We start from the raw sequence: 18,230 nt of genomic DNA on the forward strand, positions 1-18,230 counted from the left end.
AGACATCATCTCCATCTCCCATAAAGATTGGATGATAAAAGAATAGTTTAAAGTGGGTGTAAATTTCCAAAGCAAATGCATGCACATACAGACCAAGTAGGGCAATAGATTACAAATTAGAAAATCTGCAATACAGACAAAGATTTGTTTAAAAAAAACAAGACACTATCTCAAGTATTTATGATATTGTAAGAGGTCAGATTTCATGGTACTTTAAAATTAAGATCCCAATAAATAAGATGGGAAAACACAGACAGAATATGAAGGGCCAGCTGTCAGAAAAAAGAATATCCAGACAGACAGTGTTGGTGCAAGAAAAAATAACAGCAACCATCAGCAGGCCTGTTGAGCCTTGATGTATATTGTTTCATTCCTTGGAAGATTTTCTGATTGGCAAAGGCGTGCAAGAAAACAGCAAAACAGCCCTTTTGATTCTCATGTTCCTCCTCCTCCTGGTCTTCACTTCAAACAAATGTGCCACTAATAACTTTGCCTAACCTCGCTCCAGCTGACTCACAGGCGAATCATTCTTTTTATGTCAGCCATGTTAATTTGATTTGACACTTCTGTGAAGTTTCATTCAAGAGGCGTTTTTTTTCAGCAGCAATGTGTCTGCCTCTCTAGGAATGACTCCTAATCACTCATAACTTCACATAATCTCCAACTTTGGAGAGCAGCTCGCTGGGTGGCTTTCACTTTAATTACGACTGTTGGAGCAATTAGTCAGTGCCTGCTCGGGAGAAGTGAGTTCAAAGCTAAAATACCAAACTCCGTCAGCGAATGAATGGCGACTTTTTATGTAAGCATCACGGCTTTCGCAACCCACACCGGGAGTGGCATTCAACAGATCATCTGCCTCAGCCATCTGCTGCTTACATGGGGACGGCAGGGATCTGGTTGAGATCATCTCCGATACCATCATCGCCAACTGCTGGTCTGATGCTTTCTCCTGTTTCCACCTCCTTTTTTTTTTTTTTTTTTTTTTTTTTTTTTTTTTTTATAAATCTTTAATCAGGATGATAAAACAGTGTCATAGAAACTAAGGATGTGTTTGCTTTCTGTTCATGTACCACTGAACTTGTAAATCCAGTCCATAAAGTAAGAGACCTCAGCATTTATTAAAGTTAACCAGTGGCGGCGCCAGAGATTTTCCTTTGCTGGGGTTGAGAGTTTGCTCTGACATTTAGGGTTTCCCTTTAATGTGCAGGTTGCCACAGTTTAAACCCTTAGAGCCCAACATCACAGCAAATTCATATCCCTTCTTCTCGGTTGATTTGCTCAGAATGTATTCTTTGCACCGAGGTGCAGCATGTATTAAATGAAACTTGACCTTTCTAACACTGCTAGGTGCTTGTCCTTGTAACAAAGTTTTGGCAAAATGTTACATTAAATCTAATTACAGTTACAATCTGCATACAGCCATGCATCCATCTAGCCTGGTGCACCCAGACCCAAATTCACTGCATGAATATATGGGTCTCGGTATGCTTCATAGGGAATTGTTTGCAGTCTTTCCATCCTACTGGGCGCAGACCTCATTTTAACCAATTAGCGTGCACCAAAACCAGCCAACACTGCCACAAGCTGTAACTACCTAAGGCCTGTGTCCACCAAAGTGTTCTTTCCTGAGCATAGCATTTAAAAAAAAAAAAATTAATTGGAGTGCCGCATTTTCTAAATGCCAGCAGCGTGATTATTCCCTGAGCGTTTATTCAGCGATGAGCACTGAATGTTCTGGGGTTTTACTCGTCACCAAAAGTTTAAAAGTGTTGAACTTTGGGTAAACAGCTGTGCTCGTCACTGTCACTTTTTTACCCAGCTGTCCAATTACATTGAAGGAGGGGATGGGACAAACACACTTAACCAACAACACTGGTCCCTGATTGGTGCGCCTTTCAGAGTGTCTAAGTGAACGCTACCAGCATACATATGGGTGACAGTTGTGCAAAGCCAGGCGAGCATCCATCGCCATACCCTCAACTCTTGTTTGAATTATGATTAACTTTTAATTGCATATTTATATCACATATTGAGTGGATGTAGCCTCCAAGTATGACAATTGTAGCTAATACAGAAACGCCTTAAAGTGCAATACTACTGGGGGCCATTAGGGGTGAGCTACAAAAAACCTCTGGCTCCATAAAGTCCCATTTAAAAAGCAACAACTTCTCTGACGAAATACAAACTTGCTTTTATTATTTCGTCATTTGCTAAATTCACTACTTCTAATCAGTACTGTGGCAGTCTTTCTGAAAATAATTCCATAATTAATCAGATATTAGGCCTCAAAGAGATGTATGTTTTAGGTGTGTCTGGGGTGTATTTAGGGTTGCCAGTATGTGGGTGGGCACAGCATCCTCAGGTTCTCTATCAGATACCAATTTTTAAACTCATGCTTCATGGTTAAATAAATTACGAAGTCCCGGTCCTTCACAACGTACTGCTCATCAATATAAACGGCAGAATTTAAGCTTTCTGATAACTATACTTTACTCTTCTGTGCCGCAAAGTGTTTTAGACTCATCCATTTTTAAAAATCATCACAATTTCTGACTTTAAACAATAAATAATATATTTGTAGGTCGACTTCATACACAAGTTATGAGCACGCATATCACATGGGCACATGTCACAGTGAGCTCCCGGTTTGATCCCAGCTGGAACTTTGCATGACATTCCTCCCATTTCCTGCAATTACTGTCAAATAAATGCAGAACATGCCCATTAAAATACCCTTTAAAAAAAAAGTTTGCTTTCCCTAGCAATGATTTAAAAGCTGGAGTCAAAATACATACGAGTGAATAAAACTGATATTTTTTGTTCTAATTATAAAGTCAGAGTATTTCACCGTCATGGTTATGATATCAACAGATTATATACAATAAGACTATATGAAAACATATTTCTACTGCCAGCCTCTTATGGAGAGATACATCTCAAAACATAACAATTTCAAGAGGTACATTAGTGTTTCCTTGATATATATAAGATCTATGTATTTTCATATCAAAAGATTGAAGATCTGGAAAGCTTCAACTGTTCTAAAAAAAAACAAGACATAGCACAAAGGACTTGCCCCTAGAAGAGCTTGAAATTGATGGCAGTGAAATTAGCCTGAAAATAGTCGACACACGTACACACGCACACATGCAGCGCTGGTTCAACAACAGTGACTGTCACTCTGTGTTAAACACAAGGCGAGTTCCAGGGCTATATATGTAAGCACAAGCCTGCCTATACGAAAGCAACACACCTCTGAATATGACATGTCACATCATGATGCCACAGACATAGCTTGACACAAGCAGCACGCAACAGGCACAAGTCCACATTTCAGTCTCAGAGTCTGACATCAAAAACTCCAATGAGCAACACCTGCATCAACAGTATCCTGTTCCCTAAAGCTAATGTTAAGTGAATGAGCAAAAGATAGGCCTCAGAATTTGTGCCTCAACCAACAAATGGATTAAATTTAAAACAAGCACGGGTGGGCCGGATAAATTACAAACTTACCATTAAATACCTTCATAACTCCTTCTGTGGTTAAGTCATCCTTTTCATGCTTTTCTTGGTCCTGGCCAGTAACTCCTTCTTCATGAGACCTATAAACGTCACCTGTATCGACCCTATTGAATTCACAGTCACACTCGTATCCTGCTTTTGACTCAATCTCCACACGCCAACTGTTCTAATACACCCACTTCTGCTGCTAAGGTGTGCTCTGGCTAACAGGAAGCGGACGTCAGGTTAAAAGTTTCATACTGTCCCCAATTGGCTGAATCAGGTTACCTGTGTTGGTGATGTGTTTTTTTAGTCCAAAAATATATTGATTTTTAATATTTAAAATGTTGATTAATGTAGGCTATTTATTCCTTTTTTCAAACTAGAAATTCTACAATTCAAAAAGTAAAAGTAAAAGTGATGATAAATAATATTTCTTGGGGTTGCAAGGGTGGTGCTTTGGCTGTGATAGAGGTAGCTCCCCCCCTATGTTCTGAGTTATGATGATACAACAAATACCTCTTTCAACCTTGTATTTTTAGAGCAATTCCACAAATAACTTATAAGCAACTGTCAAGAGATTAGAAAGGAAATGATTTGTTTAAGTTAATGAAGAATATGTACAGACTTTATGCTTGGTTACTTTGAGCATGCCACACACCTACAGAATATAAACCTATATTATATGGACTACTATCAGTGGGCCAGCACCAAGTGGCCACACCTTGACAAATCATCTCCACCAACTGCAGGGAAAAACGCTATCTACAGCATCATGAACTGGAATAGATGAATCTATCCCGAATAATCCACTTGATATGCAGCAGCAGGCTAAGACATGCCAGAAGCTGATAATTATCATCTTACGGATATTAAAATCTGCAATTCATGCCTTGGAGCAGAAAGTCTCTTTTTATGAAATGCCATTTAGCATCGACAAGCAGCAGACGACCATCGGGTACCTGGTTTGAGCTTATGGTTTGCGCTGAGTGCAGCTGGTTGGAGCAACAAATTAAAAGTGTTGAACAAGAGCTCAGCAGTGTAGATGGATTTATGATATGATGACAAAGTAAAGCATATTCTCTCATGAGCACATTACTTTGAGCTGAAGCATTCTTTGTAATGTTCAGCTGAATATGAAGTGTGAAGAAAATGTGAATGTGACTACCTCTCCTTCTCAAACCACATTGATTTTACAATGAAGCCAATTATGCAGGGGGCTAATTGTGTGCGAGAGAGCTGTCAATTTTACATGCTGCCAGCATACAAGCTTGCAAAGAACCTATAGGAAAGGACGACCAGCGAAAACTATAGCCCATGCCACTCAAGCATGAGTAGGTACATAGCATGAAAGCATCATTATAGATCTACCAGATGTACAAAAAAGAGAAAAAGGTAACTCAGCCACAACAAGTACCTCATTATAAGCATGATATTTGTGCTGACGTTAATACCCGGCATAGAAGACATCGAAGAAGCAAGGCTACTTTTATCTAATAATGCTAGAGTGAAGCAGTGACCTCTGACATCTTAGCTGATTATTTGGAAAATCTCAGCTGTTGACCATAGCAGGGATTGAAAAACGGAACCTGTTTTCTTCTCCAAAAAGCTGTTTTGAAGCATAATTAGATTATTAGCAGGTTCGGCACCTTAACCGTGAATTTAAGAGTAGTTATTCTTACTTTGGACATGTGTGGTTGAAATTAGCATGCATAATGACGCATATTTTGCAAAGCGGTGCCTCTGGAAAGTTTGTGTGTGCTGAAGTGTGTGTGTGTGTGTGTGTGTGTGTGTGTGTGTGTGAGAGAGAGAGAGCGAGAGAGAGAGAGAGAGAGAGAGAGAGAGTACTGGATGTGTCCTGTGACATTCTTGCTGCTCTCCAGAGTAATGACTGTCTGGAGTATTTCTCCATAACAAAGTGGTTTAAATGTTGACTCAATTAACTTCAGGACTGGGTTTCTTTAGGGAGATGGGATGTTTGAAATGAGACTAGAATTATCAAGATATGCATGAAAAACACATGGATGATACACTGCATATAATGTGTTGCACAAAGTTAAAAGTAAAACATAAATGCAAATAAAGTTAGGTTTATAAATGAGTCAGAGTTAAAAGAAAATAAATTTAAAAAAAAATTAAAAACACAGGCAATGGAAATTATGTCAGACAATAAAATTAAATACAATGGACACTCCAGTGTTACAAAACAACGTATCATTCATGCACAACACAAACATTAATACATTCACAGCCTTGCAAAAATTTCAGTACCAAAATATTGTTTCTCACAGTCCCACGGTGTGCAAAATAAAAAGATAAAACATGGAAAGTTTAAATATGTAACAATAAAAACAATAAAACAGACAACAACCACAGTGACGCTTAACTGCAGTATATATACAGTAAGTACAAGGTAGTGCAAATATGGGTCCACAGTGCAAAAAGTTCAGACTTTATGGGGCGAGGGGGAGAAAGGGGGAGAGAGTTCAGCATCCTGACAGCCTCATGGCCGAAGCTGTTCCTCAGTCTGGAGGAGCTGCACGGAGGCTGTGGTGCCTCCTCCCAGAAGCCATGAGGCTGAAGAGGCTCTGTGAGGGATGGGTTGAGTCTCCCAAGATGCTGACTGCTCTGCGGGTAAAGCGGGAGTTGTAGATGTCCAGGGGGGAGGGAGTGCAGAACCAACGATCCTTCCAGCTGCCTTCACTATGCTCTGGAGGGTCTTTTGGGTTGGAGGCGGTGGAGCTCCCGTACCACACAGTGATGCAGCTGGTCAGCATGCTCTCCATAGAGCCTCGGTAGAAGGAGCACGTGATGCGTGCTGAGGCTCCAGCTCTCTTTAATTTACGGAGAAAGTAGAGGCGCTGCTGGGATTTCATGGCCAGTGATGCGGTGTGGTAAGTCCGGGAGAGATCCTCAGTGATGTGCACACACAGAAATTTGGTGCTGCTCACCCGCTCCAAAGCAGAACCGTTGATGGTCAGAGGGGGGTGTTGGGTGAGGGTTCTCCTGAAGTCTATCACATAAAAGTTATAGACTTTTTCGTCTATAATATATAGTTATATATATTATAACAGTATAGTAGTATAGTATAACTATAACTATAAAAAAAAAAAATATATATATGTGTATATATATAACTTTTTTATGATGTGACAATGTGTATATATATATATATATGTATACAGTTGTAGTCTATAACCTCCTTTGTAAAACAAAGTTTTACTATTGCATTGTCACATCATAAAAAAGTTAGTTGTTTATTTTTCAGCAGTGCTTCTTTTTTAGTTTGTCTGTGGCACAACTCGTGCCACTGGCAGTCTCCCATATGAGTTGTACCAAAAGGCAAGAGTAGGTCTGAGCACTTGTTTTCATCGAGAGGTTTTAGAAAGAATAAATAAACTTGGAGGATACATCTGACAGAAAAAGTTGGATTATTGCTCCTTTGTTGATGTTTCCATCACACTTAAAGGCCCAATTAAACATAAAATTAACAAATTGAAATTAAAAAACAATGATGACATCTGATCCTCCTTGACATCAGCCATTGGTTTGTGAACTGCCGCCAGTCTGGCCGTCATCATCTTGTTTTTCTTAAGCCAGAAGCGGCCATATGTGCACGAGCTGGAGAGGCGCGAGCGATGGATCTAAGTTACTTATACCGGTAACCTGACTGCAAGCCAGACATGGAAAAGAACTGCTCGACTTTTGAGTTTACAAGAGAAGTTTAAACTTTTTAAATGGGAGTCTGTTAGAACCAGTTGTTTTGGGGGTTTCTTTTGGAGTCAGCCCCCAGTGGCCCTCAGTGGAATTACACTTCAGGGCACTTTGGCTTCACTTTTCAGACCTGGAGACTGCGTCTAATTTTACATAGTCTATGCATCGGACACATTGTTGCCTGTAGTACAGTGAAATATATATTTCATCTGACCCTCACTACATAATATTGTGTTGCTCCACTGTAGAGGATTTAGAGAATTGATTGATTATCTGCTAAAATATGAAGCGTTTAAGAGGGCTGGGTATTTTCCACATCGCAATGATATTACCAAACATACAGAAATCAATGAGTTGTGTCTCCTGGGGGAGGCATATTGATTGATGAATGAACTACCAGAAAAGTCATGAATGTAGAGATGTTCCTAGATCTGATATTAAGCTAATGAGTACAACAGAAATGTTTTCAAAGATTATTTGAATTCAGCTGAAGACTGGATGAACTCTGTATGTAATAAACGGTATGTAAAGTATAACAACCTGGCTCCACCTCCAGCAGCTACAATACTAACATGCTGCTTACTGACTGACGCTTCACTAAAAATAATCAAATGATGTCATATAATGATGTCAATATAATGTATCATACAATATAAATCACAGACACAGAATGTGTATATTTACTTCAATACTTTTTTTTACTGCTAATACTTTTATGAAAGTAGGATTAAAATGGTATTTTTAGATTGCTGTATTGGTATTTCAATTTAAGTGCAGGATCTACATATTTGTTCCACCACTGTTTATGATAATAGAGATTAAACATGAAACTCTGGCTCTTTGTGTCTCGAGGTGCTCTTGTTAAGCATACTTTTTTTTTCACTCCCTCACTCTAGCTGTCTCTCTCTGCTTTAAAAAAAAAAATCCAATCTTGTTCCAAATAATCACGATAAATGGAACTGATTTGAAATGTTCAAAACAGCCAAATTCAGAAATGGGCAAGAAAGATGTTTTGAAGATAAATTTAATAGCTTGGTTATAATGATTCTTGTTGTTCTAGGTTTTGTACCCTCATGGTTGAAATGCAGTTATTGTTAGTCACTTTGGATAAAAGTGTCAGCTAAATGAAATGTAATGTAATGTAATAATGCATAATGTTATTCGGGGTTAATTTATAGTTTTTTTTGGTCATAAAAAAGGGCATATAATTTCTGAGTGTTCCTGAAGGTCATGGTCGTATTATTTAATATGAAACTAAATAAACCATCCATCCATCCATTTGTAGACAGAACACAAGCCTGTGTGGCAAAAAGATGCAAAGCAATAGAATGAATGTTATAGTCAATACAAGCTTTTTAACAAAAATATTATATTGTAATTAAATTACATAACTTGATACATGTTAATCCTTAACACTGCATATACAAAGGATAAAAGAAGCCCATATACACATACACATCCAGTACACATTTCTTCTAACCTTTTTTCGGCTTCATTTGTCATTCTAACCCTTCCTTGTTAACATCCTATTTCCGTGTCACCCATGAATAAAAGGGATTACGTTTAATATGATTCAGTCTGATGCAAGAGCCAAGTAAATAAATAAATAAAAATAGAACCTGTTCAAAGTCGATTGTGTTTTTTTAGAGACTGCCTCACAAGTTTTGGAAATTTTATATTTGAGACCTCGAGTAGTGTTTTTTTGGTTTCACTTGTCATTCGGGTGACACGTATTTGACAATATTGTCCCTTTATATCTAATTCTTTAAACTCTATATTAATTAATTTTATTATGCATTTTAATTGCGTGTTTTATTGTGTTCATTGTTTTTGAATGTCAAATCAAATCTTCATGTTATTCTGCGTTGTCGCTTTTTGTTTTTGACAGTTCGAACACTTTTGAATTAAAGATGCTGTAAAGTAGAAATAAAAATGAGTTTTAAATTAATCACACCACAGAAGTGGGCGGCACAGTGGTGCAGTGGTTAGCATGGTCACCTCACAGCAAAAAGGTTCAGGGTTCGAATCCGGGCCTGGGCCTTTCTGTGGGGAGTTTGCATGTAGTTTCTCTCCCAGTTTCCAGGCTTTTATAAGCGTTTCACCGTGTGAGAGGAGGAGCCATGCAGAAGGTTATATAAACCGGCTGTGCGGTAGCTCGGTGACGTACTGAAGCTAGCCTTCAGCCCCGCCTCAAAAAACCTGAGCTGAAGACGGATGAGAAACTGTTCAACGGGTCTAACTCCACATTTCAGTGCGACGTTTTCAAACTTCGCACATGCTTTCAGCAGCTCATTGCACAAGTATATAATGTATTGAGAAGCAAATCTTGGAATTTGCTTTACAGCATCTTTAATACTTGTCTTACCAATTTAGTGTGGTAATGTTTGTTTGGAATGTGTGCTTAATGTGTTTGGACCCTTTCATTTCTATCACTATCAACAGTCATGTTTGAAGCATCAGCTCTTGTTGAACGCTTTTCGTTGTCTTTTCTTACAATGTTACTCATGTAAATAATTATCAGACCGCTATTAAAGCTGACAGGGTGATAATTGATATTAAACTTAAGGTGCCTTTTGAACGTGTTTTGATGTATTTACAAGCGGCAGACAAAAATAGGTTCAAATGAAGTTCATTGAGATAATCAGAGCCACAAAACAACCATTGTTTTTGTGACTTGCTATCTTTATCGATCAAATTAGTGAATAATCGCCACCTGTGCCCTCGCCACCTGAGCTTTATATAAGACTTAGAAGCAATTGGTTAATCGCCTACACATTGTAGGTCCATAGATGTTCAATAATTATCTCTTGTTTGTGCAGGTGGGCGGGGGCGGAAGTATGGGAACATTAGATATATGCTGCATTCAAATGGAACTTGTGAGCTCATGGTTACAGCATGGGAAGTTGTGTGCACCCTGGCGTTCAAGTGGCTTAGTTGTAAAAACACCATTTCTAGGCAATGGCAACATGAAGCCACTGAGGCTAACAATTTAGCAAGCTAACAGGGAGATAACGTTAAGCAGGAAATGCAAAGGCACACAGAGAAAGGATGAGACTGTTGGAAATATCAACATTTTCATGGATAAAATTACAATATATTAGTTTAACATCCAATGAAAAATGAATTGTCACGGCTTCAGCCATCGCCATAATTCTCAGCAAACACGTCACAACCTGTGAAGTTAGAAAATTTGAAGTTCTGACATTGTGAATACCACGAGAGGGCCGTTCATATTGACTCTTCTTGTGTACATGGTAAAAGCAGCGCCAATTGAATGCAGCATTTGTCCACACAGGTGATAATTAAAGTAACAGGAAGTTGGTCAGGTGACTAATATTGAATTTGCTATTCGTTGCTAGTACAGGCAACGGATTTTGTAAAATGATTATTATTATTTTTTTTTTTTTTTGTGGCATTTGGAGAAAGTTTGTGCAAAGAAGGGAAGAATTTTTTTTTTTTTTTTTTTTTTTAACGATAACTTCTACACATTAGCTGCAGCAGAGCCAGCAGCTAAGCGGTTCGTTAACTCTCCCCTGTCACTCCCTCCTGCTGCTTCTATCTCGACGGATGTCAGCGCCCCACTGAGGTTCAGCAAATCAAAAGTTAAAATAAAGCAAAGTATCATCTCAATAATAATAATTGACGACTATGGGGAAGGTAAGTTTGAGATTGGCTGGAATTTATAATGAAGACTGATGAGCGCACACAATGTTCTCCCAGCAGTTACTGTGGCGTTCAAACATGCCTTTTCTCGACTTCCACATGTGGAAAAAAATAGCTTATTTTCAGTCTTTTAGAAAATTATGAAGCCATGTTTCTCTCACGGAAGGGCTACTTTCTGCAGCAGGCCTTCGAGAGATAATGTACAGCAAGTGCTCTAATGAGTGGAAAGATGCTATCTTCACACTGCTCAACTTCAGCCTTCAGCTATTTTAAGGGTGTGTTAAGCTCATTTTTAATAGTTGGCATTCTGTTCTGCTGTAGCTTCATTTGTACATTGCTCACATTCACTCCTTTCTTTCTTCTTTTTTTTTTATCCACTCTGTCGCTGTCCTTGGTGCTGTGGAGGGAATAACGGACCTAGTGGTATGCGCTATAATGCACAATGTGTGTTTTGTTTGTTATTTTTCCTCTTGTATTCATAAATGACCGTTTGGTCAGAAAGTCATGCAGTTGCATTAGTTGTGTCCCCTAATCAAAAAAAATATGCCTGCCAGATTTGCACAGTACAGTCAAAAGAGATGTTGGGTTGTTGGCTTCGATTGGCAAGGAAGTCACGAATGATCTTTTGCAAGCTGGTGATAACAAAGACAAATATCAAACTATGGCAGCAGACTGCTGTTTAGTGATCAGTGGGTGTTGGAGATACACGTCAGGGTAGAAATTGGGACTGACAAAAATCCTTTCAATCAACTGTGCAATCAAGTGATAACAATTAAATCGCTTTCTCTTGGATGTTGTCATTGCATGACTGATATGCAGTTGTATCCAAAAAAAATGACCCTGGGTAAAACAAAACCAAGCAATGTCCTGACAATAACATTGCAATGAGACAAGTATTTTAATGATGGTTAAGTTTAGACTAGTGGAAGTATTTTAGTTATCAAGGAAATACAGTGGTCATATCTGAATGGAACCAGCATTGAAGGGGAAATCCACAGATTTTATACATCAGTCGGTTTACAGGCTGTACTGTTTGCAGTACATTTGAACAAACTGTATTAAGCCATTAGTAGCTCTAGATGTAGGAGGCTAAAAACTTGAAACATGAAAAAACTCTGGGCTGTGCTGATGGTAGGTGGTACCAGAGCTCTATAGCCCACCCCTCTTCTTTGACTGAGGCTCCATTAGCTGCTATTAGAAAAATGCAAAAATATCTCTGACCAAACTGCCCTTGGTTGAGTTGGATTGTGAGTACTCTGTATTTAAGAGCACTCACAACACAATGTCTGTGGTTCTGCAGCATTTTCATCCTTTCGCTTTTTTGAAATTGCCACTATGAGTCAAATATTGTTAGAGAAGTGAAATGCCAAATTCGCAGAGTATGCTTTTGGTTCTATGTGCCCATCAGCCCTCTGTTTTCAACACTGTTACTTTTTGCCTCTCGATAAAGAACACAGTTGGATGTGGATACTGGACACAGATTGGTGATGCAGTATCATGTAGTATGGACTTAGTTTCAAAGAAAACTGCCCTTTAACTTTGAAGTAACTAAATTGCATGCTGCAAAAGGCAGCTGCACAAATGGCTTAAGTTTTACAGGTCTTAGGAATTGTGATTCATTTTAAATACAGGAAGTCTGAAGCCTGCTTTGGCAAACAGGAGCAGAGGCTTTTTCCAACATGAAGGAAATGGCTCTTGATGGAATATTTTCATAGGAATATTAGGACATGGGATCTAAACACAATTGGCAGAGTTGAATCAACCTTTTTTTTTTTTAACATAATTCAAAATAATTTCACATAATTTACACAAAGGCAGTATTTCTTCCAGTGAAGCAAGATTGCATTAATGTTACTCTAATATGCAGCTATAACTTAGAAGAACAAGTACGATAGTGAAGGCATCTCCTTGAAGAAATAGGTTCTCGTTTAGTTGTGTGAAAAGGGTTGTTTACGGTCACAAACATTGATTACACTGCAATGTAAGGTATGAATTTTTAAAGTTGGTGCTAACGCCTGAAGGCAAACACTAAGGCAAGTGCTTCGACGGGTGCTTACAGAGGCTACAGTAATTACAGCAACATTACTTCAGAGCCTTTACTGGAAATCTTTTATTCGATATGTTTAAAAAAAAAAACAGAAAAAAAGAAAATTGTCACAAAGTCCTCTCAAAAACACTGTCCAATGTGCAGCGTCAAGCACAATAGGAAAACATGCTGATGTGTGTCTGCTTTTGATCTGTGTAAAATATTTTGGGGCTTTTAAACTTCAATGGGCAAAAAAAAGAAAAATCATTGTTGAATTTCATCAAATCAACAAACCACCTTTCGCACCTTTGTCCTGGTTTGTCATGAAACATGTATCTCTTTCTTTCTGTTGATACTTAAGTATAATAAGCCGCAGCATTATGATTAGACGGACAAAGCTTGTCAAATAAAAAAAATGCCGCAGTGTGGTCTTGATTGAACTTGATTGGTGTCTTGTTTAAATGTGATTACATGATAAAAGTTAACCGAAACTGATCAACTGAAAGCAGTCATAACTTTGGTGTTCTGTCAGAATCAAGGCAATATTTTGTTTGACTATCTTGAGGTCATGACTGGCTATAGGTATGCTTACGTTCATGGCAAAATTAACAAACATCTGAATATTGTCTAAATAGTTCATGTTTGGAAGCATTTAGAATTAATCAAGGTAATTGCACTGAAGTCTGACCCTTGCTTCTTTAATAAATAAGAAGCATGTTTTTGATTTGTCATAATTCTCAAAACTTCAAAGTGGTAGGTTTTTTTTCTCCTTTACTGTTGCACAGTTTCTCCTTTTATGTTTATGGCCTTCAAAACCTGATTTGTAAAGCTCCGGTCATGCCGGTGCTATAATTCGTGCACACCGTAGTTCAGTCCACTTGGTATAATAAAGGCTCACCGTTCCACATTGATCATGTATTCATCATTCAACTAAAGAACTGGATTGCACTGAATGATGAAAAAATAGCAACTGACACGGCAAGCTGCCAGTATCCCAGATGGTACACTACCATATGTGTGCCTTGAGCTGGTGACATACAATACCATTAGAAGGAACCTCTGAGCGGCACCGTGGAGTCTCTAAAATAGTACAACAATCCAATATACCCTTCCTTTTAGAAGGGTCAAGCCATGGAAAAGGGAAAAAACCTCTACCATATTAAGAGATGTTGGCTGTTGGCCTTGCTGCAGCCTGGACCGGCTTGAATGAAAGCAGGGAGAACAAGCCGTTGATTCAGTGCAAGCTAGTGATAACAAAGACAAATAGCAAGCCATGGCGCCAATGGAGTCACAGACTACCATCCAATGATTAGTGGGCATTTGAGATACTCTCCAGAGGAGACATTGGGGGCAGACAAAAATCCTTTCAATCAACTGTGCAATCAAGTGATAGCGATTAAATCATTTTCTCTGGGACGTTATCATTGTGTGACCGCTTCATCCATCTTACACTCATTCGTCGTCTGTTGGTGGTTTTGTAGGCGTGCTCGTGGCTCTGCTCCAAGCCTTTCAAGCAAGTTTTATGGCGTTCTGGGAAACAACGCAAGGCATGTATGAAAGCCCTATTTCGACACTGCAGACTGGTTTAAACCCACCGTGATCCCTCTGAAGTCCTGAGCTTACAAACACAACCTGAATATTATGGACAGAATTATAAATGTTTAAAAGGCAAGTAAAGTGGTGCTATTGAAAAAGATTGCAAATGATTCCAGCAAAACCTGTACCTATTCATACTCTCGTAATCACATCCAGTTAGTCGAAATGTACGCCTTTGTTACAGGTTTTTGTTACAGTTGAAATGTATGTGCTTGCTTGTTGAAAAGGCTTCTGTCAAGTAAGTTTTGATCTTTAGGAGTGCATTTTGACGCTGAGCCAAAAGAAGGACAGCACTTATTGTCAGGGTTGCCAAAAGCAGATATTTGCCTGCAGTTGGGGACATGAATTTGGATGATGGTGTTTGCTTAGCAGGACCGTTGACAGTTTGACTGGAGTGCAGCACTTCCTGCTCTTCCTTGGTCAGGGTCACGTGGCAGACTTCAGCCAGGACTTCCAGAGCTGCTCGCTGACCAGCTTGCACCGCACCGCTCATGTATCCACACCACTGGGTGGCTGTCTCTGTGCCTGCCCAGTAGATCCTGTAAATCAAGAAAATCACTCAGCCAAATCCTCTGCTACACACAACATTTAATGCATCCTTTGTCTTTAATTATCAGCACATTTAAATATGATATCCCAAGATGTACATTAATTTGCATTGAGAGCTTCACACTGTACACATATGATGGTGATGAGTGATAACATGCCCTCTATGACAAACTGATACAGTTTAAGCTTTGCCCTTTAACAAGTCACTGTTGGCTTGGCCGGTCCAATTATCCAATTATGGATGCTCCAGTTGATTGGCAACCATTAATGACCGGCCAGTATTAGTTCTTAAAAGTTTGATTGGGGGTCTATAAAAGGGCTGATCAGAGGAGTCGATCACATGTCAAACTCTGCACTCAATTAAATGGCTTTACCGGTCTGGCAGTACATCCAGGTGTCTGATATATATACTGTATATATATATATTTGTTTTCTTTCTTAATAATACAAAAAAAGGATGAAAGGAGGCATTTCCCCGACGCACTCAGGCGCCACATACGTGGCCTGCTTTCTGACACCCTATAGCAGCTGGACCGCAGCAGCAGAATGGTGACGTAAGTTAAGGAGCTGCTCTGAGCCACAGAGAATGTACCACGAGCTGCTCCTTGCATGCTCTCTATGCTGAATTGTTGGATAAAGATGGGGAACATATTGGCAGCAACATCAACGGCAGATGAACCTCTACCTATCAGAGCCAGAAGTCACATGAAGCAGACAGCTGTGTTTTTTAGCAGGACAAAAAAGCTGTTTTTCCAGCCACGTGCAAGCAACATGAGCCTGCGTGCGCACTTGTAGATAGCGAGCCACTTTTCAGAGGAGCAGGGAATATCGTCGAAGACAAGAGGAACAAACTGTCTGCTAAAAATGCAGATATACTTACATCAATAAAGAAAAACATGCATCAGTGCTAAAGGAATATGCTTTGGGTGGTATGAATGATATGAAATATATTTGTGGTACTGATTTCTATCCATGCCCTTTTATTATCTCTGAATAACCTGTTCCCATCAAGTGGGGGCCGCTATGGTTTAAGTTTAAGAAAGAGAGCAAAATATGCTGCACATATGTTGCAGTCAAAGTAAACATGAGCTGAATTGTACAGAATTAAGGGCTCAGTCATTGCTGAGATCAAAACCTTGTGGGTTGGATTGTATAACATACTTCATGAAAAAAGTTCTGTCTTGTTGTAGATCTCGCAATCTAGTCCTTTGTAAGAAATCGGAACAACAAGTAATGGGGTCAACACTCCATGTAGACTGGCAATGTACAGTATGCTGGTGCTGACCCCTAAGAGGTAGGAGATAGTGGCATTGTAGAACTGAAAATGGTGCATCATTGTCCTTTCTCACCAGTGGCATGGTGAAAACATACCACTACACAACCTCAGATATTGGGTCTTCACACTGATTCCCCTACGTTTCTTCTCTCTCCTCTCTATGTGCTTCACAAAGGGTGGCTCCGCCCCCCCTCTCCACACACACAGAGCAAAAGATAGGCTCAGGTGAAAGATTTGACTCGTTATGTTACTGTAAGTGAACAAAAAGGTGTAGCAGGAGCCCAAAATGCATTTATTAATGTATAAACGTCGACCTCAAACTTCAGAAAATCAGGCCAAAACTTTGTTGAATCTGACGACAGAATTAGAAGCTCTGCTGCTGATCACTGGTGATACAGCTGCATACAGCTGCACACCTAGCACTGTATACAGAATCTGAATATCACCAAGTCACTTTACAAACTAAAGAACGAAGGGATCAGTTTTGTTTTTCTGAATATTTGAAGACAAACTGACATATTTAACTAACTTGAACTTAACTTGAAATTGTATGTTGTCAAAAGTACTTATTAAATATCTCCTAGTATTTTGTCATATTGTCAAGACTTCCCACTGGATAAGACGTCACCCCCACTTTAGCCACAAAGCCACCATTCTAAAGGGAAATGCCTGACCGGTGAGAAATGTTCCTTTAGAAAGTTAATTATAACATCTCTGACAAGGTGCAGTTTAAGGTTTTTTGTTTTTTTTCACGTGACGAAATGATTACTGAAAACTTGGTTGACTATACCTTATAACTATAGCTATAAACAATTTATGGCGCATTTAAATTATGTGTTTTCCCCACCTTCTCTGCTTGTTTCTATCTTTCCCTGTGTTGGTTTGTGTGTGTGTTAAGGGTGTGTTGTCTCAGCTACTGTTCTGTAACCATTTTGCAAAAAAACATCATTACAACTGTTTAACAAACCTGTTTACCTTTTACCGACAGTCCATGTGGGTCCAAATTCTGCACTGCACTTAACAGGTAGGTAGTAAAACCAACGTAAAAAGTTTGTTTGGAGCCCTGTGTCGGTGAATTTCACTAATGGACTATTCAGCAAAGGTGCTAACAAGAATTAAATGTCTACAACGGCAGAGTAATCGTGAGTAAGCTGAGGGTCAGTGTGTGCCAAAGCCACAGTAAGAATGTTTAGATGCATTTTAAATTGTTTCGTACAGCCTAATAAGAGCCTTCATTAACCGAATCTCCAGACCTTAAGATCTCAGACTGAGATGTCAACAAGCTTGGTGTTGGTAATGTACTTTAGATGCTGAGAAGTGGACTGCATTTTAAAGTCTTACAAATCAGTTTATCAGAAGGTCTGTTGGGCTTGCCTGATGTCACTCAGTGAATTGGATCACTTACTGCAGCACATGATTATACACTTGCTTAAGTTCGCTCTGTAATGGATTTATACAGCTTATTAGATCACTAAGATATAATGTACACATGATGATTCAAAAAGAAAGCAGTGCATTCTACAAGTACAGTGCTAAAACAAGTATAACAGGCAGGAGAAGTGGGGGGAGAAATCAATCAACACAGCGGCATACATAGCAGGTGGCTGTAAACAGTATAATGAGCCGCAGCATTATGATGAGAGGGATGAAAGCTTGTCGAATTAAAAAATGCCGCTTTGTGGCCTTGATTGAACTTGATTGGTGTCTTGTTTAAATATGTGATTAGATGATAAAGGTTAACCAAAACTGATTGACTGAAATCAGTCATAACTTCGGTACTCTGTCAAAATCAAAGCAATATTTTGTTTCAGTAAACTGCTGAGAAAGGTGTGACATGTGATTATGGTGGCATGTCATTGAAAGTCTGTAACATGGGCGATTCACAGGAATGTGATGAACCCAATC

The 18,230-nt window shown here is 39.1% G+C and overlaps 1 protein-coding gene across 1 annotated transcript in view; it reads right to left on the reverse strand.

Moving 5' to 3' along the window:
- Positions 1 to 12,968: 12,968 nt before the first annotated feature.
- Positions 12,969 to 18,230, reverse strand: part of LOC138205718 (probable flavin-containing monoamine oxidase A) — a 43,215-nt gene continuing 37,953 nt past the window's right edge. Inside the window, exon 12 of the mRNA XM_069161898.1 lies at positions 12,969 to 15,039. Coding sequence (XP_069017999.1) covers positions 14,679 to 15,039 — 361 coding nt within the window. The 3' untranslated portion in view covers positions 12,969 to 14,678. The remainder of the gene's footprint in view (positions 15,040 to 18,230) is intronic.

The sequence above is a fragment of the Embiotoca jacksoni genome, unplaced genomic scaffold (assembly GCF_022577435.1).
Source record: "Embiotoca jacksoni isolate LCO1_2020_lvr unplaced genomic scaffold, fEmbJac1.0.p SCAF_10, whole genome shotgun sequence".
Lineage (NCBI taxonomy): Eukaryota > Metazoa > Chordata > Actinopteri > Embiotocidae > Embiotoca > Embiotoca jacksoni.